General features: G+C 38.6%; 1 protein-coding gene across 16 annotated transcripts in view; it reads right to left on the bottom strand.

The window, feature by feature from the left end:
- WDFY3 (WD repeat and FYVE domain containing 3) overlaps positions 1–20,384 on the bottom strand; it is a 308,235-nt gene that overhangs the window by 22,806 nt on the left and 265,045 nt on the right. For all 16 annotated transcript variants that reach the window (XM_015138363.3, XM_078002624.1, XM_078002623.1 and 13 more), the window contains 7 exons: positions 16,599–16,653; positions 16,215–16,334; positions 12,390–12,507; positions 11,344–11,450; positions 9,676–9,829; positions 3,750–3,841; positions 2,999–3,211 (listed from right to left, as the gene is read on the bottom strand). In XM_015138363.3, coding sequence (XP_014993849.2) covers positions 2,999–3,211; positions 3,750–3,841; positions 9,676–9,829; positions 11,344–11,450; positions 12,390–12,507; positions 16,215–16,334; positions 16,599–16,653 — 859 coding nt within the window. The remainder of the gene's footprint in view (positions 1–2,998; positions 3,212–3,749; positions 3,842–9,675; positions 9,830–11,343; positions 11,451–12,389; positions 12,508–16,214; positions 16,335–16,598; positions 16,654–20,384) is intronic.

Below are 20,384 nucleotides of genomic sequence, written 5' to 3'. Positions count from 1 at the left end.
GTATGAAAGAAGATGACACACTTTATAATGAAAGATCACACTTATAAGCCCTTTTATATGCCAAGCATTGTGTTCTTATTTCAATTAAGGTTCACAAGAACCAGTAGGTACTATATTATCCTCATTTCACACCTGAGAAAAAGATTCAAAGAGGCTACGAAGGTGGCCAGAGAACTCACACCTGAATAAGCAGGGGCAGGACTATGATACTAAAGCATCGGCTATTGTCTTGTTCTACGCTAAGCTGAATTCACAATAACTTTCTAAAAGAAAGTTAACCTACAGTTGATTGACAATTATTTTCCAATGATATTCGAAATTTAACTCTTAGTAGCCTAATACCATTCTGTGCCACTGAAGGCAGGCAGACATTCTATCTAACTGGATTATTTCTGGTTTCAACGTGGCCTTTATGTGATTTAGAAACATCATTTTGGTGTCCTAAAAAGGTGTTACTGATTTGCTGAAAGTGTGAACATTATCATCTTCTTTGTACTCTGCTATGCTGTAAAGGGAAAAAAGAAAATAAAAATGTGCTACATCATCATTCAGTATTTCTATAGGATTAAAAATATTAATGGCTGGGTGAGGTGGCTCATGCCTGTAATCCCAGCACTTTGGGAGACCGAGGTGGGCAGATCATGAGGTCAGGAGTTCGAGACCAGCCTGGCCAATATGGCGAAACCCGTCTCTACTAAAAATACAAAAATTAGCTGGGTGTGGTGGCACATGCCTGTAGTTCCAGCTACTTGGGATGCTGAGGCAGGAGAACTGCTTGAACGCAGGAGGCAGAGGTTGCAGTGAGCAAAGATTGCGCCACTGCATTCCAGCGTGGGCAACAAAGCGAGACTCCATCTCAAAAAAAAAAAAAAAAAAGTACATTTAAGATTACTATTTTTCAATTATTGTAAATCTTTGAGACAGGCATAGTTTCTGTTGGAAAACTAGTATTTGAGGAGGAGATCTGAAAAACTTTAAAGGAAATGAGATTTAAGATGAATACAACACCATCACACTTTATAAATTAGATATTTGGGGTTTCCAAGAGAAAAAAAACAGAAAAAATTCTTTGTGCAGAGGAAGATACACATTCCAGGCTCTCAAACCTTTAAATGTTTTGTTCCTACTTTATCTACATAATGGACCAAAAGATCAGGCTTCTATAAAGATACATAGTTTTAAAGCACATTCATGAATGTGCATTTACTGAAGCACTTTTATGTGAGGACCTAAGGACAGAGCACTGCGCCAGGCTGCGGGTATATAATGATGTATGGAGATGATGACCATAAAACCTACATTCCTGAGGATGGCCTTACTTGAAAGTACCCTCTATTACTCAATGTATGTCCCAGAAATATGCTGGCATCCAAACGATACTTCCCAGACTTCTGGCCTCTTCTACTTCAAAGTAGCACAAAAATCCTGCAACAGTGCAAGTGTCTTGATTTTTACGTTCAGAATATGTATTTCCCCTAGGGTATGAAAAATGGCTCCAGCCCTTGTAACTCTCAGGAAAAAGAACAAAGTTAACTAAATAAAGGTATAGCTAATATTCGTCAACTGTGAATAGTTTATCAGCAAGTATTTTGCTTTAAAAAACACGGCCAGGTGCCATAGCTTATGCCTGTAATCCCAGCACTTTGGTAGCTGAGGTGTGAGGACTGCTTGAGTCTAGGAGTTCGAGGCCAGCCTGGGCAACACAGTGAGACTCTATCTCTATAAAATAAAAATAAATAAAAACAAAAGTAAACATGTTTCTTTTATGAGGGGATCAGATTGCTAGGTGATCAGACTGCATTGTGAATGGTACAGTTATAGCATGTCCTGCTATCTATTATGACTTTTCTATATAAAGAGATGTGTCATTGTTTTGTGTGTTCTCAAGTGTCAACCCTGGAAACCTCAAGGTCAGTTAACCTACAAAGAGGGAGTCCACAGAGACGTCTAAAGCAGGAACAGAGAAGGCAGCCAGGATCAAAGTAGGAGCCACCGGTACTTAGTAAAGGTGGGTGGTCTGACCAGCTCGTCAAAGTGTGCCTTCACACTGTGGGGAAGTGCTGCAGTTACTACTGGTGCACCCAGCCCTCCTGCCATACCTCGGACAATGGCGATGAGAGAAGGGATGAGGTCTCTTCAGGGAAGTCTGCTCATCGCTGAACAGGAAATAGGCCTACAGTATCTGGGTGCTGAAAGGCTTAGATCTTGGTCTTCCTCTCCAAGTTTCAGAAGGTGGTGAGGGCAGCTATTGCATGTCCTAGGCATTCCTGTGGCACGTGCTCTCACAGCACAGCACTTATGCCTATGTCAACAATCTAACCCAATCCAACATCATCTGTTCCCTGAACTACTACAATAGCTTTCTTAATGGTCTTCTGTTTCTTAATGGTCTTCTGCTCCCCATTTGGGTCCCCAGCAGAGAGAGAGAGAGAGAGAGAGAGAGAGAGAGAGAGAGAGAGAGAGAGAGAGTGTGTGTGTGTGTGTGTCAGACACACAGAAAAAGAGAGAGAGACAGAGAGAGAGAGAGTGAGAGAGTGTGTGTGTGAGAGAGAGAGAGAGAGAGAGAGAGAGAGGTGTGCATAGAGTAGTTTATTCTGACTGAGACCAGAATGAACTTCTAAAGTTTAAATATGACCATGTCATTTCTCTGCCTAAAATCAGCACTGGTTTCCCACTGGCCTCCAGACAAAACCTCATTTCTGTGTATGTGGCCTATAAGGCCCCTCCTGTTATGTCTTATGGAGGTTTAAGAAAGCACACCCTGCATTAGTCTGTAAGGGATAATTCTCTTTAAACAAAATTTTTATTTATTTGGAGTGTGAGAGTGAGAAAAAAAGCAACAATGTAGGAATCTATTGAAATACTAGGTGATATTTATGGCTGTTTATTAAGTTAATCTAAACTTAATTATTTTGTGGTCATCCACAGTCTAGAGAAATGTTACAAAATTTACAAAATGAAACAGAGTACATCAATCATAAAAAAAGAACATCCATACCTGTTTAGGGATCTGACCGAAGTTATTAATGAACCCAATTGTGGCTGTCTCCTTTAGTGGGTCATTGATGTTGTAGATATCCACTTGACCCTCATAAAAAAGATGATGGAAGACATTTACAGCTTCTACTGCAGCAGGGCCTTGCTGTTTATACCCGAAGATTAAGTCAATCCACTCATGTAGATGGGCACTCACATAATCACACTCCAAAGCCTATAATTTCAAACACAGATTTAGTCACTGGCTGACTTCTATTACTTGCTCAGAGACTAGAAAAACCTTGGTAAGTGGTTAATAGGAACAAAAATAACTAAAAATCATAAAAACAACATAGTAGTTCCCTCTTATTTGTGGTTTCGCTTTCTGAGATTTCGGTTACCTGCAGTAAACCATGGCTTGAAATTATTATATTTATGAGAGTGAGAGAGAGAGATCACATTCACATAGCTCTTAGTATGCTGTTATGATTGTTCTATTTTATTGTTATTATTCTTAATCTCTTACTATGCCTAATACAAAAATTAACCTTTATCAGATGTATAGGAAAATACATAGTTTATATATACATAGGGTTTGGTACTATTCCTGGTTTCAGGCATCCACTGGGGTTCTTGGGATGTGTCCCCTGTTGATAAGGGGGCCTGGCTGTGTTAGTAACAAACAGGTGATACTCTGCTAGAGGCCCTGTCTTTGTATTATGTTCAATGACCAAATGAAATCCAACTTCAATTGCAAAGTGTCCTTCCATTACCTCACGATGGACTCTGATGAATTCTCGTGGGTCCCCTTTTGCCCAGGGTGGAAGGATAACATCTCCAAGCTTGGTGCCATTTTGTTTACAGCCTATGCAATTATATACATTAAAAAATAAAAAATAAAAAAAAAAGAAAGAATGGGATAAATGGTTAACTTTATATTCTTCTGACAGACAAATGGTGGGTTAGATTCATTACCAGAACACTGAAATTGTACACCAGAAAGGACTTCAGAGATTATCAATCTAGCATCCCTCAAGGTTGCTCCTCAGATCACTCCAGCAGAAACAGGTACTAAGTCAGCAAAACTGAGGCCCTCACTGCCAATGTCTTCAGGAAATGCTGAGTTATACAAAGTGAAACATGCTTCTTTCTGCAGAGTCTTGAGGGCAAGACTCCTCAGAGGTTTCATATGCTAACATGCACTGCCCTTCTTTTTTTTTTTTTTTTTTTTTTGAGACGGAGTCTCACGCTGTTGCCCAGGCTGGAGTGCAGTGGCGCGATCTCGGCTCACTGCAAGCTCCACCTCCCAGGTTCCCGCCATTCTCCTGCCTCAGCCTCCTGAGTAGCTGGGACTACAGGCGCCCGCCACCGCGCCCGGCTAATTTTTTGTATTTTTAGTAGAGACGGGGTTTCACTGTGGTCTCGATCTCCTGACCTTGTGATCCGCCCGCCTCGGCCTCCCAAAGTGCTGGGATTACAGGCTTGAGCCACCGCGCCCGGCCCTGCACTGCCCTTCTCTAAGAGGGATATCGAATACAAAATGTCTGAAATTTAATTGACCACGGGACTCCTTTTCAGTGAAACATTGGGTTACTGTTTTGAATCTCCTGGAAACAGTCTCCTAGAGATATCTGCAATACAAGAGGTTTATCATATCGCTGACTCTTAGGTTCTCAAAAGAGCTCTGTAGAACTGGCATGTACTTTGCAGTAAGCATTCTCATTTAAAAAGTGAAATCTGAAATGACATAACTTTTTGCTGTTATTGCATCATTTAACAGAAAAAATATTTGGAAAAACTACAGGGCTACCAAAAACAAAAAATAACATGTTGTGATAAAGCACATAAATAACATTTATTCCATATAAACTTATTTTAAGTGATAGCCAGATAATTTCTAAAATACAAAAGAAACCATTCGCTATGAAATCTATCCACATCAAAATATATTAAATTTGGCTGCATCTAAGCAAAAAGGTTGTTTTTCTTTTTTTGAAATATACCAAAAAAGTCACTTTAGCTTACAGAGTTTTTATAGGTACAAATCAGATTATCCTTGTAAAAATGACTTTACAAACAACAATGTTGACTCACTAGTTTAATAGCAGTTGGTTAGATAAATACTCGTGTTGGAAATTTTCATACAGAAATGCAGTTGTTCAAATTTTAGAACACAAAGCCAATTCCAAGTGAAAGCAAATAAAATATTTCCCTTAGATACAATCTTGCCTTTAGCATTGCTAGTTGATGGTTTATTGACAACGTGATATTAAGTGAGTGGTGCAAATATCAGTTTACTCTTTAAAGGAATGTCTTGACTTGGTTGGAAAGGTTACCATATGATTTAAGACAAAGATAAATCAAGTTATTACAACCCTTCCTCCTCAACCATACACACTGCACACTCTGTGCTGAATCCCCCTGAAATGCCCAATAGGCCTAATTTTTTGGTAATAATAAACAGGTAAAAAGGCTACTTGAGAAAGAAATTACTTTTCAAAATTTTGCTATAATCCTTGAACACTTATTTGATAGAATTTTATTTTATGAACACTATATGCAATTTTAAAATGACATATAAAGGTAACACAGTCTGTAGGAAAGCCTTTGTCTAATTCTTTTACTTTTTTTTTTTTTTAGATAGGGTCTTGCTCTGCTGCCCAGGCTGGACTGCAGTGGTATAATCATGGCTCACTTCAGCCTTGAGCTCCTGGCCTCACGTGATCCTCCCACCTCAGTCTCCCATGTACAGGCACATGTCACCATGCCTGGCTAATTATTTTATTTTGAAGGGATGAGGTTTTGCTCTGTTGCTCAGGCTAATTTTGAACTCCTGGCTTCAAGTGATGCTCCTACCTTGGCCTCCCAAAGTGCTTGAATTATAGGCAAGAGCCAGCGCCTGGCCCTTAATTTTGCTCTTCTGAAGCTCTCCTCCGTGTGTATCCAAGGATATATGGACAAGAAGACCCCAGGGTGAATATTACTTATCTCATAGCAAGGGGAAAAAAAAATCCAAGTGCTTTTTCTTTCTTTTTTTTCATTTGACACAGAATCTTGCTCTGTTGCCCGGGCTGGAGTGCAGTCGTGTGCTCTTGGCTCACTGCAACGTCTGCCTCCTGGATGAGTCTTGTGCCTCAGCCTTCTGAGTAGCTGGGATTACAGGCACACACCACGATGCCCAGCTAATTTTTGTATTTTTAGTAGAGATGAGTTTTCACCATGTTAGCGAGGCTGGTCTCGAACTCTTGGCCTCAAGCAATCTGCCCACCTCAGTTTCCCAAAGTCCTGAGATTACAGGCGTGAGCCACTGCGACCGGCCCCAGGTGTGTTTTCTTTTACACCATTTACTATCTTTTCTGTGTGAAGAGGCAAACTGTGTTTTTTTTTTTTTTTCTATTGGGGTGAAATTCACATAAAGTCAACCATTTAAAGTGAACAATTCAGTGGCATTTAGTTCAGACACAATGTTATGCAACCATGATTTCTATCTAGTCCCAAAGCATTTTTATCACCCCAAAAGTAATCTTGTACCCGTTAATCAGTAGCTGCCCGTATTACTTTCACTCCAGCCCCAGAACACCAATCTGTGTCCTGTCTCTGTGGACTTACCTATTCTGAGTATTTCCTATAAATGGAAATGTAGAAGATGTGACAGTTTTTGCCCGGCTTCTTTCACTTTGTATAATGTTTCTGAGGTTCAACCACATTGCAGTATTTATTAGTGCCTCATTCACTCTCATGGACGAATAATATTTCATTGTATGTATGTGCTACAACTGGTTTATCCACTCATCACTTGATAGACATTTGAGCTGTTTCTGCCGTTTGGTTATTGTGAATAATGCTACTATGAACACGTTCATACACATACTTAATTGAGTTGCGTTTTCAATTCTATATACCAAGGAGTGGAACTGCTAGGTCATATGGAAATTCTGTTTAACTTTTTGAGGAACTGCCAAACTACTTCCCACAGTGGCTAAACCATTTTATACAACCACCAGCAACGTATGAGGGTTCTAATTTTTCTATACCTTTGCCAGCCTTTGTTATTTTTCAGTTCCCTCCACCCCATTATGGTCATCCTAGTAAATATGAAGTGGTATCTCACTGTGGTTTTCATTTGCATTTCCCTAATGACTAATGATGTTGAGCATCTTTTCATGAGTTCACCAGCCATTTGTATAACTTATTTGGGAAATTGTCTATTCAAGTCCTTTGCCCATTTTCCAACTGGGTTGTTTGTCTTTTTGTTGTTGAGTTATAAGGGTTGTTTATATTCTGGATACTAGATCCTCATTAGATATATTATTTGCAAATATTTTCTTCCATTCTATAGGCATCTATTCATTTTCTTGATAACATTCTTAGATGCAGAAATTTCTAATTTTGATTAAGTCCAATTTATCTTTTGTTGTTGTTGCTTGTACTTTTCATATCATATTTAAGAATCCATTGCCAAATTCAAGATCATGAAGATTTACCCCTATGTTTTCTTTTAAGAGTCGTATGACTTTAGGTTTTATATACAGTGTTTTGAAGTGTTTTGTTTTTGAGACAGGGTGTCAGTTTATCACCCAGGTTGGAGTGTAGTGGCATGAACACAGCTCACTGTATCCTCGACCTCCTGGGGTAAAGTGATCCTCCCACCTCAGTCTCCTGAGTAGCTGGGATTATAGGTGTACATCACCACGCCCAGCTAATTTTTGTATTTTTTGTAGAGATGAGGTTTTGCCATGTTGCCCAGGTCGGTCTTGAACTCCTGAGCTCAAGTGATTCACCTGCCTTGTCCTCCCAAAGTGCTGGGATTTCAGGTGTGAGCCACCATGCCCGGCTCAACCACTGTTTTTTAAAGTATGCTATTTCAAGGAGGGAAGATAATTTGTTATGAGGGTAAACATAACAAAGATACATCCTCCTTTTTTAAATTTACTTATTTTAAAAGTAGATTGGTTGGTTGGATTTGTAAGTGGTCTGTCTGGAACACCTTTGCAACATGGATTATCATAACTGATAGACGTTTCTGGAAGATTATGAGCTATCTCTTTCTTTCTGCACCTCTCCATATTTGTCTCTTTGACAGTGGTATCCCTGGGGGAGAAGGCAATATTCTCCAAAGTTGAATTATAAGTGAACATAAGAAAACACTAATGTGGCTGTCTGTGGTGGCTCACGCCTGTAACCTTTGCACTTTGGGAGGCTGAGGTGGGTGGACCACTTGAGGTCAGAAGTTCAAGACCAGCCTGGCCAACATGGGGAAACCCCGTCTCTACTAAAAATATGAAAAAGAATTAGCCAGGCATGGTGGCGCATATAATCCCAGCTACTTGGGAGGCTGAGGCACGAGAATTGCTTGGACCTGTAAGGTGGAGGCTGCGGTGAGCAGAGATTATGCCACTGCACTCCAGCTTGGGTGACAGAGCAAGACTCTGTCTCAAAAAAAGAAAATGCTAATGTGCATTCATAGTCAAAGGCTATAGCAGGTATTTGTTGATTGTCCTTGTTGACTATCTATTCTATTCTTTTGGGAAAACCCATCACTTTCTCTAATTCTAAGCCCTAAAGTTGTGTCTTTAGCTGCTCAAGGGTAAGCTCTAGGCATAACTGGAGGTAATAAAATCAATTTCAGGACGTTTCCTGGGGCTCTGGAGAGAGCCTTGTTATCTTCCCCATTAGATCCCATTTCACAAAGGTAGAGTTGCTGATGGACAATTAAATATACAAAAATTATCTTTAGCAAACTTCAAATAGAAATATCTTCCATATATATAGGATACAAACACTTCCCTGTATTTTCTGTTCATGAAAATCTGGAGGTAGTACAGTTATAATTTATGTGCTAACTCTTATAAAACAGTAGAAAATACAAAGAATGAAAAAATATAAAACAACAAATATCTGGCAGGAATACTCTAACATGAAAACAATGGAATTCTGATATGCTTTAAAAGAAATACTCAGAAGCACAGATCAGCAAACTGTGTTCCAATAAACTGTAACCAAAGTCAAATCCACTTCCTCTAACAGCCAGATAATATAAAAACAGCACTGATGAAGTTTTTCTTGTTTTTGTAAGTGCTGATTTGGTCCTGTTTTTCTAGAAAATAGAGCCCTTACGGGATAAAGAAAAGGGATTTACTTAAAGTTATTCTGACGTTCTAATTTTAAAACACATTAGCATATAAACCAAGGATATATTAGGCAATAAACGAGATTAAAACAATATGTGAAAAATTCAGATATACCACTCTTAGCTATTAATGGGTTTCAATAGTAATATTTTTCAAATAAATTTTCACTTCACCTTTGTTTTCATCAAAACAATAAAATTCTAAATGTTGGAAGTAATCTGTCTCAATATTTATTTATTTAGAGACGGAGTCTCGCTCTGTTGCCCAGGCTGGAGTGCAGTTCACGATCTCGGCTCACTGCAACCTCCACCTCCCAGGTTCAAGCAATTTTCCTGCCTCAGCCTCCTGAGTAGCTGGGATTACAGGTGCCCACTACCACGTCCAGCTAATTTTTGTAACCTCAAAAATGACATGTAACCACACCCAACTATAGCAAATGACTGCAAGAAACTATAACGAAATTTTTTTCTTGTTAATGTGTGCTGCAGACAATCTTTAGAAAAGTGACTTATTTCTATTGGGCTTTTCCTGGCTGACATTCCTAAGACAGTGCCACAGCTCTACGTACCTAGATCGAAGTTGTTGGAATTGAATAGGAATTCTGGTAAATAAAAGAACTCTGGAATAAGTTCTTTTACATCTGCCATGTTGTGCTTCGATGCTGAATACCAGGCCTCGCGCACACTGTGAAACATCCGGTCAGCCAGGTCAAAGTGGCCACCCTGTGGGCAGAATGAGAAGACACCTCTCTATTACAGAACCATTCCCACCTGACAGCTTCTATCAAGTTCAAGAGCTTGAAAACTCCAACTATATTTGGTGACATTTCAATTTCTCATTATCCTACATTAAATGCACAAAATTTTTTAATAAACATGAAACATCTATTTCTCTTTGGAGTAATCCTTACAGAGGGTTCTCTCCACATTTGTTTTATAATCAAACTGAAAATCAAATGTAAAGATTTTAAAAAGTCATCCAAAAAACAGTAGATTTTAAAGAGAGGACAAGGAAGTAAGAAATATGAGTTCTTCCATAGTTTGATGATGCCATCACAAGAAAAGATTCTAATGTACATCATCTACAGTTGGAAACATTCAAATTACGTTTTGAATGTTTTTTGCATAAATTAACATGATATGCAAGTTCTCATACTAATGAGAATTAAATGGAGAATTAGAAAAGGTGATCAGTTACAGACTGATAAAGCAAATTAAAATAGAAAAGGGATATTTTTGACTACACAGCCTCAGGTACACTACCCATCTTCTTCAGTAAAGCCCCCCATGCTGCTGTGTTTTAAGTGAACACGGTGTACCTGTCTTATGATGCTCACTGTGGGAAAATGCCAAAGTCCATGCCATGGCTGCCAAGGCCTGCCATACAATGTAGCCCCTGTTTCCTTGTTGACCTCTTCCCTTACAACTAACTTTCCTCCTTACTTACTCTATTCTGGACACACTGGCCACTGGGCTGCTCCTCAAACATGTCAGATACAAGCCTGCCTTAGAGCCCTTGCACAAGCTCTTCCCTCTGCCTGGAACATGTATCTCCAGATATCTGCAGAAGCAACACCCTTACCTCCTTTAGACTTTTTTTCACAGGAGACCTACTCTGATCACTCTACTTAAAACTGCATCCCACCCTGACCAACCTCCTGTTCTCTCCACCTCCCATCCCCCTTTCCGGACCTATATCTTTCTGATAGCTTTTATCACATTCTAAAACACCTTACAGTTTTCTTATTTTTGATATTTGGCTGTCTCCTTCAACTGAAATACATAAACTGCACAGGTAAGGCTTTTCTCTTTATTAATTGAAGTCCTCCCAATTACCTGGAACAGTGCCTGGCACACAGTAGGTATTTATTAAATATGTGCTAAATAAATGAAAGAGAATGTCCAGAAAAGCAATCATAATCGAGGAAACAGAGAATGAGCTGGAATATATCACGTTTTTGTAAAATAAAAATTGTTTAATTCAACCAGTTAGGGCTGGTTGAAAAATGTATGCTACTTATGTTTTTGATTAAAGGATGCTGGCACTTATTTGTTCTAAGCAAATTGTAGTTCATTATCAGTTTTGGTCCAACAAAATTCTGCTTAGTTATGTAATTACTTTGTCATTAAAACTTCACAGAGCTTCTTATAATGGAAGATAATGGTATTTTAAAAGGTGACATTTTAGATAGAAGAGGCTAGTATAAAATAGAAAAACCTCCAATTTAAAGTTTTACCTGTAGCCTTAAGAATATCTGTGTGAAAGGCTCCATCCTCACAAGGTATGAGGCCACAATCATTGCAGATGAATAGTGGGTCCCATAGTGGTATGCGGGAGTTTCTCCTGTTTAAGAAAATTAAAGCATAATTGAAACCAAAAGAAGAAATATGAAAAATAAAATCAGTATTACTTTATGTTTGAAAATAATAGCCCATGTGATAACTGTGACACTAAACGCAGTTAGTACTGGCATTTTCAGCAGGAAAACTTCATGATGACACCACTATCCCTCTCTTCTATATTTGACAGTAGTCCAAATTAAGTATAATTCAATGGCCTATTCCCACAAACTTAGTATGTCTACCAATTTCATGTTTTGAGGCTTACTATAATAGTTAACCCTTAATAGTAGACCATCTTCCACAAAAGCAGGATATGCACTTATAGTTACTTTTTTATTAGGTTCTGGCTTTGCAATTACATATTTCTCTAAATCGTTGTTTATGAATATTAAGCACTTTTTATGTATTTTTACTACATATTCTCCTCGGCAGAGAGGGGGAACAAAAAGCTTAGGCTTTCTTTCTCCTTTGTTTGTTTTGTCTTTTTGAGGGAGAAACACAATAAACATTAAACATAATAAATGACAAGTAAACTATATAGTTTTAGAATATAGTCATTTTTTTAAATGCAAAAGGGTTCTAAAAATTGCCTCAATAAAATTAAAGAGAGACAATAAATTAAAGTGTGGTTCCTGGACTAAATATGATTAGAACAGAGGCAGATTATGATGAGAAATTTCTGTCCTATGCAAAGCAGGAATACTTAGTTTTTCACCAGTACTCTAATAAGCTATTTAAAATGCCTTCTAAGCATGGCCACAAGTTGGCATGCAAACCTGATTCCTCTGCTATAATAATCTGCATATATGTGTGGACATATAATGTATATAGATATGATATATAAGAAATTTGAAGGAGGATGTGAGAATGTCAGACCGCTACATAATGACTTACTTTTGAAACTTGGGTAAAAGGTCCAATGACAGAAAAAGTTCCTTACCATTAGGATCCTCCCAGTCTTTATATCGCTTCTTATACTGAGCTAATCGTTCATCTGTTTGTGCTCCCATTGGCTTAGCCAGGTTTCTAAACGTCTTGGGATTAGTAAGATCCACCTCCTAAAATACAAAATGTAACTCAATTTCAAGTTACTATACACTAGCCTCACTAACGTAGATACAGTGGCTACAGTGGACGATGATGATTTATAAACACACTAGTATCTATGGGGTCAAGCTGGCATAACTGGACTCCAAAATAATGTTATGTATGTACTGTTTATCCACACTTTACAGACAGGCACATGGGAGTTGGTTAACCGATACAGTTGGAAGATAAGTGCTTTGGAAATTATGTGTTTCACAGGGGAAGCCGCTAAGGATCTAGGTTTAGGGGATGAAGATTAAGAGGGAAAATGCTTCCAAGTCTTGGCAAGGACCCAGCAGGAGACTGTGGACACAATAGCTCCAATTCATCGTTAACCTCATCACTCACATAATTGGAGGATCAGATCTCCCTTCTGTGTCCTCCCTCCCTCCACCCCCACCCTGTCTCCCTCCAATGTTACTTCTGAGCATTTTCTTCTCAGAGGTGATCTGGAACTGATATAAACTAGAACACTCAGTAATTCTTTCACCTCTAAAAGATAACATTACACCAGATCAAGTAACTTTCCAATGAGATGGATTCTTCTAGTTTACCAGAGATTACTTTACAAGTTGATGAGTTGACCTAATTCATATATTTAAAAGGAAACTAAAATTTACTCCCTGAGGATTTTGAAAGTAGAAATTTGAAATATGTGCCTGTGGCATATTTGTGTCCTTTTTATAGGACATCATGAATAACCAGTTTTGCCAAACTTTTATTTATTTATTTATTTATTTATTTATTTACTTTTTTTTTTTTGAGAGGGAGTCTGGCTCTGTCGCCCAGGCTGGAGTGCAGTGGCCGGATCTCAGCTCACTGCAAGCTCCGCCTCCCGGGTTTACGCCATTTTCCTGCCTCAGCCTCCCCAGTAGCGGGGACTACAGGCGCCCGCCACCTCGCCCGGCTAGTTTTTTTTTTTTGTATTTTTTAGTAGAGATGGGGTTTCACCGTGTTAGCCAGGATGGTCTTGATCTCCTGACCTCGTGATCCGCCCGTCTCGGCCTCCCAAAGTGCTGGGATTACAGGCTTGAGCCACCGTGCCCGGCCCAAACTTTTATTTTTAAAAATCTTGGGCAGGAGAAACTGATCTACATTTCTGAATGTAAGTCAAGTTAGCGTATTTGTTATCTCAAAGTTTATATGTAAAGTACCTCGTTTATATTTTCTGGTTAATTCAACAAATGTTAAAGTATGTACAAAGTGCCAGGCATCATCCTATTGGCTGAGAGTTGAGAGAGACATAAAATGGTCTGTGTGCTCAAGGACCTTGACCCTATGATTACTGCAGGACTATGCTGTAAAAGAAAGCTCCATGATTCAAATGGTGGGAAAAAAACCCAACATAGGTACCATATTATACAACTATAGGGCAGTGTGGGAATAGAAGGCAAAGGAGAAAAAGAACAGAAGGGTCCACATCACAGGGCTGGTACTTGAGTGTTTCCTGAAGGATGAAGTGGAGTTGGTCAGTTGAGTTAGTTGGTGGAGAGAAGAAATGCACGATGGGCACCGGGCAGGTCAGGCTGTGTGTGAAAAGCCACTAAATTACAGAAGAGGGATCTGGGGTGCCCCACGATAGCTGTTCTGGGAGGACATGAGGAATATATACACAGGAGCTACAATGAAAAGGTTGCTATAGTGAGGATTTTCAACTCTCCCAAATTATGACGGTGATTCACTGAATAATTTTATTATTTATTTATTTTTACTTCATTATTTTATTTTATTTTTTTTGAGACAGCTTCTTGCTCTGTTGCCCAGGCCAGAGTACAGAGGCACACTCTCAGCTCACAGCAATCTCCACCTCACCAGCTCAAGTGATCCTCCCCTTTCAGCCTCCTGAGTAGCTGGGACTACAGATACTTGTCACCACGCCTGGCTACTTTTTTGTATTTTTTGTAGAGATGGGGTTTTCCGTGTTGCCCAGGCTGGTCTTGAACTCCTGGACTCAAGCAATCTGCCCTCCCTGGCCTCCCAAAGTTCTGGGGTTACAGGTGTAAGTCACAGCACCTGGTCACTGAATGATTTTAAACAGGGGGATGACTCAATTAGTGTTCCTGAAACTGGCTGCAGTGTAGAAGGCATAGTGAAGGAAGGAGAGACTAGAGCATTAAGCCCAGTTAGGAGGCTGCTGCAACAGTCCAATAGAAGATGCAGAGGGCCTGAAATGAGACACTAGGTACACTGATGGAGACAAAGGTAGAAATGCCTTGGCCACTGAGCAGACATGGACAGTAGGAAAATAATTTCCAGCCTGTAAGACAGCATGGATGATGGTGCCACTTCCTAAGATGGGGAATACACAGTGAGGGTCAGAATTGCATCGGGAGAACGAGGTAGAGAATTGAAGGTTCAGTAATGGGATCTGTCATGTTCATGTAAGATACATATTCAAATATGGGTTGACAAAGTTCTCCACTCCCTTCTCAGGAAACCACATTTCTTTTGGACTTCTGTCTCTTTAAAAATCTACACTTTCTTTCTAACTTTCCTTGATGGACTTAAAGAAAAAATATTTTCACTTATCAATCTTTACTCCTGATCTCTTCTTTTCCTTTTATTATTTATGTATTATGCATTAGGTATGCAAATTAACTATACAAGCAAATATATAGATTCAAACATCAAATACACTAACGTACGTCCATGCATAAAGGGTGGATTTCCTTTCATTCTTTCATTAGACCAAAATTTTCTGAGGATAGAAGCTTTATCCTTTTTAATATATTGATGTATAAAATTTCTGAAAGGATAAGCAGCCATGATTCTAGTGAATAAGAAGGTCTAATGAATTTCTGAATTTTAAAAACAATCTTTTTGGTTGTTTACCTAGGGCTAAGTGTCTTTTGTTTTGCCTGCTACGGTTCATTTCCAAAATAATCAGATGTCTATCAGACAGGAGGTAAAGGAAGAGAGGAATCAAAACATTCATATGCTTCTATCTGCTCTTGATTTTGAGACTTGTCAGGTACATGTTGAATTGTTGGAAATCTTCTCCCAAGGCTTTCTGGAATAGTATAAAAAATTTCTTTTATGTGGCAGTAATGTTTTGTAGAAGGGTTACTTTGTGTTTTCCTAACAAACACTTCAAAGTACACAGATGGATTCTGATATCCACCAATAGATGCAAATTAATCAGCACTTAAAAAAACTGAATAGATATTATGAATTAATGGCCAGTACTCAATAAGTTGGTCAATTATCCAAACTTTGTATATGTCTGTGCTAAATGCTTCTCATCTATTTGAATTAAGTGCCTGTGCCTATTGAGAACATTAAACTACAAACCAAATAAAACATTTAGGCAACTGCAGTTTTTTTTTTTTTTTCTTGTCAGAGACACAGTCTTGCTTGGTAGGTCACCAAGTCTGGAGTGCAGTGGCGCAATCTTGGCTCACTGGAGCCTCCATCTCCTGGGCTAAAGCAATCCTCCCACCTCAGCCTCCTGAGTAGCTGGGACAACTGGGGTTTGGCACCACACCTGGCTTAATTTCTGCAGTTTTAGTGGAGACAGGGTTTTGCCATGTTGCTCTGGCTGGTCTTGAAATCCTGGGCTCAAGTGATTTGCCTGCCTCGGCTTCCCAAAGTACTGGGATTTTAGGGATGAGCCACTGCACCCTGCTTCAATTGTAGCATTTTAAAATTATTTTTGAAAATGTGTTCTACTAAGATTTACCTCTGAGTCGTAATCTGCAAGGATCCAGGGGAAGACAGGATACTGCATGAGATCATTATATGATCTGCCAGCCAAAGTGTTCAAATGCATCAAATATTGGAAGTTGCTGATTTCACCTCTCTGGAAAAAGATGAATATTCATTTTTGAGCAATCAATGATTTCCACTATGTTCAGCTTTTAAAATTTTATATGCAAAATGATGTAAAGGACAAATTCTTTTTAACAGATTTCAGAACAATGAAATACTTTTTTTTCTAAAAAGAATGAAAATAAAATATTTTCTCTATGGTATATATTTTATGGATAATTAAAGTGCTTTTAACTGTATGACTTCTACTCTAACTACAAACTTCTAAGGAAGCTCATATATTCATTAAACTTACCTCCCATCTCTGAGTCACAGACTTCTCTCCAACCAAAGTGCTAAGCAACCCAGATCTAAAAGCAATACATAATACAATAAATTAGAAGCAATAAAATTTTAAATCTGAAAAATTATAAAGTTGAAAAATTTAAGTCATCTGGTCCAGGAATTTTTCAAACTGTGGAGGATCTATTAGTGGGTCATAAAATCAGTTTAGTGGGCTGTGATCAGCGTTTTGAAATATGAAGTAACATAGAACTGAATTGAAGAAAACAGAGGACATCAGAAGGCATCACATACCTTGAGGGAAAGTATTTTTTTGTGAATTTTGTTTGAGTATTTATAACTCCATTTATGTGTCTTGGGATGAATGTAATATATATTTTTTACTCTAGGTCATATTCAAAAGAGTTGGAAGAACACTGATCTAGTTCAACTTTTTTTTTTTTTTGAGATGGAGTCTTGCTCTGTCACCCAGGCTGGATTGCAGTGGCATGGTCTCGGCTCACTGCAGCCTCTGCCTCCTGGGTTCTACTGATTCTCCTGCCTCAGCCTCCTGGGTAGCTGTGATTACATGCACTCACCACCACACCCAGCTAATTTTTGTATTTTTAGTAGAGGCATGGTTTCACCATGTTGCCCAGGCTGGTCTCGAACTCCTGACCTCAGGTGATCCTCTCACCTCAGCCTCCCAAAGTGCTAGGATTACAGGCGTGAGCCACAGTGCCTGGCCTTCTTTTTCTTTTTAAAACTATTTTATAATTTATTTTTTGTAGAGATGGGGTCTTGGTATGTTGCCCAGGTTGGTCTCAAGATCCTGGCCTCAAATGATCCTCCTAACTCGGTCTCCCAAATTATTGGGACTAGAGGCATAAGCCATACTCTAACCATAGTCTTTCTTATTTTTACTATAATCACTAAGCAAACAGATCCAAGGATACTTAATTAGAATAACTGAAATATTATATAATACTCTATACACAGTACATACATAATACATTAAATAAGTGAATGAAAATATGAATATTGTATAACAGGAAAGTCACTGGTGTCCAGGCCATTTGAAATTTAAGCATTACTTTTTTGGGGACAGCAGACTTCCTTAAAATGTTATAAAATCCTATTTAAGGTTTATCAGCTTTATAATATTGATAATTAATAATTGGTCATGGAACCAGGAGAAAGTGTTTATATGTTTTCTTTTCTGAAAGGAAATTAATACATTTGTAAACCTTAGGTCCTAAACACATCCAGCTCGATGGTACTATTTTCCACTTTGAGATAGTCTTTCCATTAGGCAAACTGAATGCACAAGATACTCTCTTTGGAAAAATAGCCATGATCACTCTTCAACATCGTAAGAAAGGGAACAACTGAAATGGAAGACTAAAGTTGGAAAAGAATTTCTGTTTCTTGCCTCTGAGCTCTTAAAAGTTCTTTAACAACTGCCAACTCAGCACAGGAAGTAGCAAGAACAAAGAAATAGCAAGTTTAAGATTATCTAGGAAGCAGTAACAATTTGCTTACAAGTAGAAAAAAGGCTCATTATGTTTTTAAGGAAATTTTTCACTTCCTGTATTTATGTTAACAACAACACAAATGATTAGGAGCAGAACATGTTTCTGGGGTTAACAAAAGCATGTATTTAGCATTGTATTTGCTAAGGCTTGGCTATAAAAAAATAACAACAAAACTTAAAGAGAAATACACAACATATATAGAGGCACACAGATTGGAATCAAATTTTATTTACAAATTACATAATCTCTAGAACTTTCAAAAGTCATTTTCTTGCATGCTCTAATAATTAATTTACAGCCCCAAAGCACTGCTTCTTTCCAGTGGATTATAAAAGGCTACCACTTATTGAGTGATGTAAATGGAGCTGGGTCTATGGATTCTTGAAATGGCTATGTCATCTAGAAGGCATCGCTAACATGAAATGCGGCTATAAAGAGCATAAAGGAATCACTGACAGTTCAGAATACACAAAAACAGAGGTTTAAACGTAAATGTCAAAAAGCAAAATTTAGAGGAAAACTGGGAAATCTGCAACAAATACGACAAGCAAAGGAGTAATAACTTATGGTAGAAAAATCCTACACAAATTAATAAGATCTCAAAGGAAAAATAGGCAAAAGATATGGACAATTTACAAATAATGATTCTAAATGGCTAATAAACATACACAGAGCTCATGCTTACTAATAATCAAAGAAATATACATTTAAAAAATGAGAAAACATTTTATAAAATCAATAAAATAAAAAAATTAATATACAGGCCAGGTGTGGTGGCTCACGCCTGTAATCCCAGCACTTTGGGAGGCCGAGGTGGGTGGATCACAAGGTAGGGAGTTCGAGAGCAGCCTGGCCAATATGGTAAAACCCCATCACTACTAAAAATACAAAAATTAGCCGGGCATGGTGGCGCACACCTGTAGTCCCAGCTACTTGGGAGACTGAGGCAGAAGAATTGCTTGAACCCGGGAGGCGGAGGCTGCAGTGAACTGAGATCATGCCATTACACTTCAGCCTGGGCAACAGAGCAAAACTCCGTCCCAGTAATAATAATAATAATAATAATAATAATAATAATAATAATGATAATACACAAAGTTAGCAAGTATCCATTGAGACAAACTTATCCACTAATAGTACAATATAAACTTGTATAGTTTTTATGAATATCAAGTTGGTTTTGTGTATCAAGAGCCTTAAAATTCCTACTCTTTGTTTTATTAAGGGGACTCTACCACAATAAAATAATGAAGAATCATAGCCGGGCGTGGTGGCTCATGCCTGTAATCCCAGAACTTTGGTGGGCCAAGATGGGTGGATCCCTTAAGGCCAGGAGTTTGAGACCACCCTGGCCAACATGGCAAAACCCCTTCTCTACTAAAAATACAAAAATTAGCCAGGCATGGTAGCACATACTTGTAATCCCAGCTACTCGGGAGGCTGAGAACTGCTCAGCCTGATGCTGAGAATCGCTTGAGCCCAGGAGGCAGAGGTTGCAGTGAGCCAAGATCACCCCATTGCACGCCAGCCTGGGTAACAGAGGGAAACTCTGTCTCAAAATAAAAAAATAAAAAAATAAAAAAAATAATAACGAAGAATCACATTTCCAGTCTTATGATAAGAAAACCTGATAAACACCAGGCGCGGTGGCTCACATCTGTAATCCCAGCACTTTGGGAGGCCGAAGCGGGCAGATCACCTGAGGTCAGGAGTTTGAGACCAGCCTGACCAACGTGGCAAAACCCCGTCTCTACTAAAAATACAAAAATTAGCCAGGTGTGGTGGCAGGCACCTGTAATCCCAGCTACTTGGGAGGCTGAGGCAGGAGAATCTCATGGACACAGGAGGCGGAGGTTGCAGTGAGCCAAGACGTGCCATTGCACTCCAGCCTGGGTGACAGAGTGAGACTTCATCTCAAAATAATAATAATAACAATAATTTAAAAAAAGCAAAAACCTGACAAAGATGAAATATCCAAAAATTACATGATGTTTTATATATGTGATGAATAGGTAGCAAATGATAGTTATGTTTCTGAATAGTTTTTTAAAGACAAGAGGTAATATTTAAATATAACACTGAATAGAAGAAGCAGGATAAAAACTTGTATTTAGAGTATAAACTCAGTTATGTACACAACAATGTACTCATGCTTTAAAGAACAGAAGGTAATTGATCAAAATGTGAGCAGTGATTTGACATAGTGATTATGCATACCTTTTTCTTTTCTTCCTTTAAAAAAGTTTGCAACCACCAGGGGAAAAACACTCATTTAAAATGTTAAA

The sequence above is a fragment of the Macaca mulatta genome, chromosome 5 (genome assembly GCF_049350105.2).
Source record: "Macaca mulatta isolate MMU2019108-1 chromosome 5, T2T-MMU8v2.0, whole genome shotgun sequence".
NCBI lineage: Eukaryota > Metazoa > Chordata > Mammalia > Primates > Cercopithecidae > Macaca > Macaca mulatta.
This window is presented reverse-complemented; position numbering and strand designations above follow the sequence as displayed.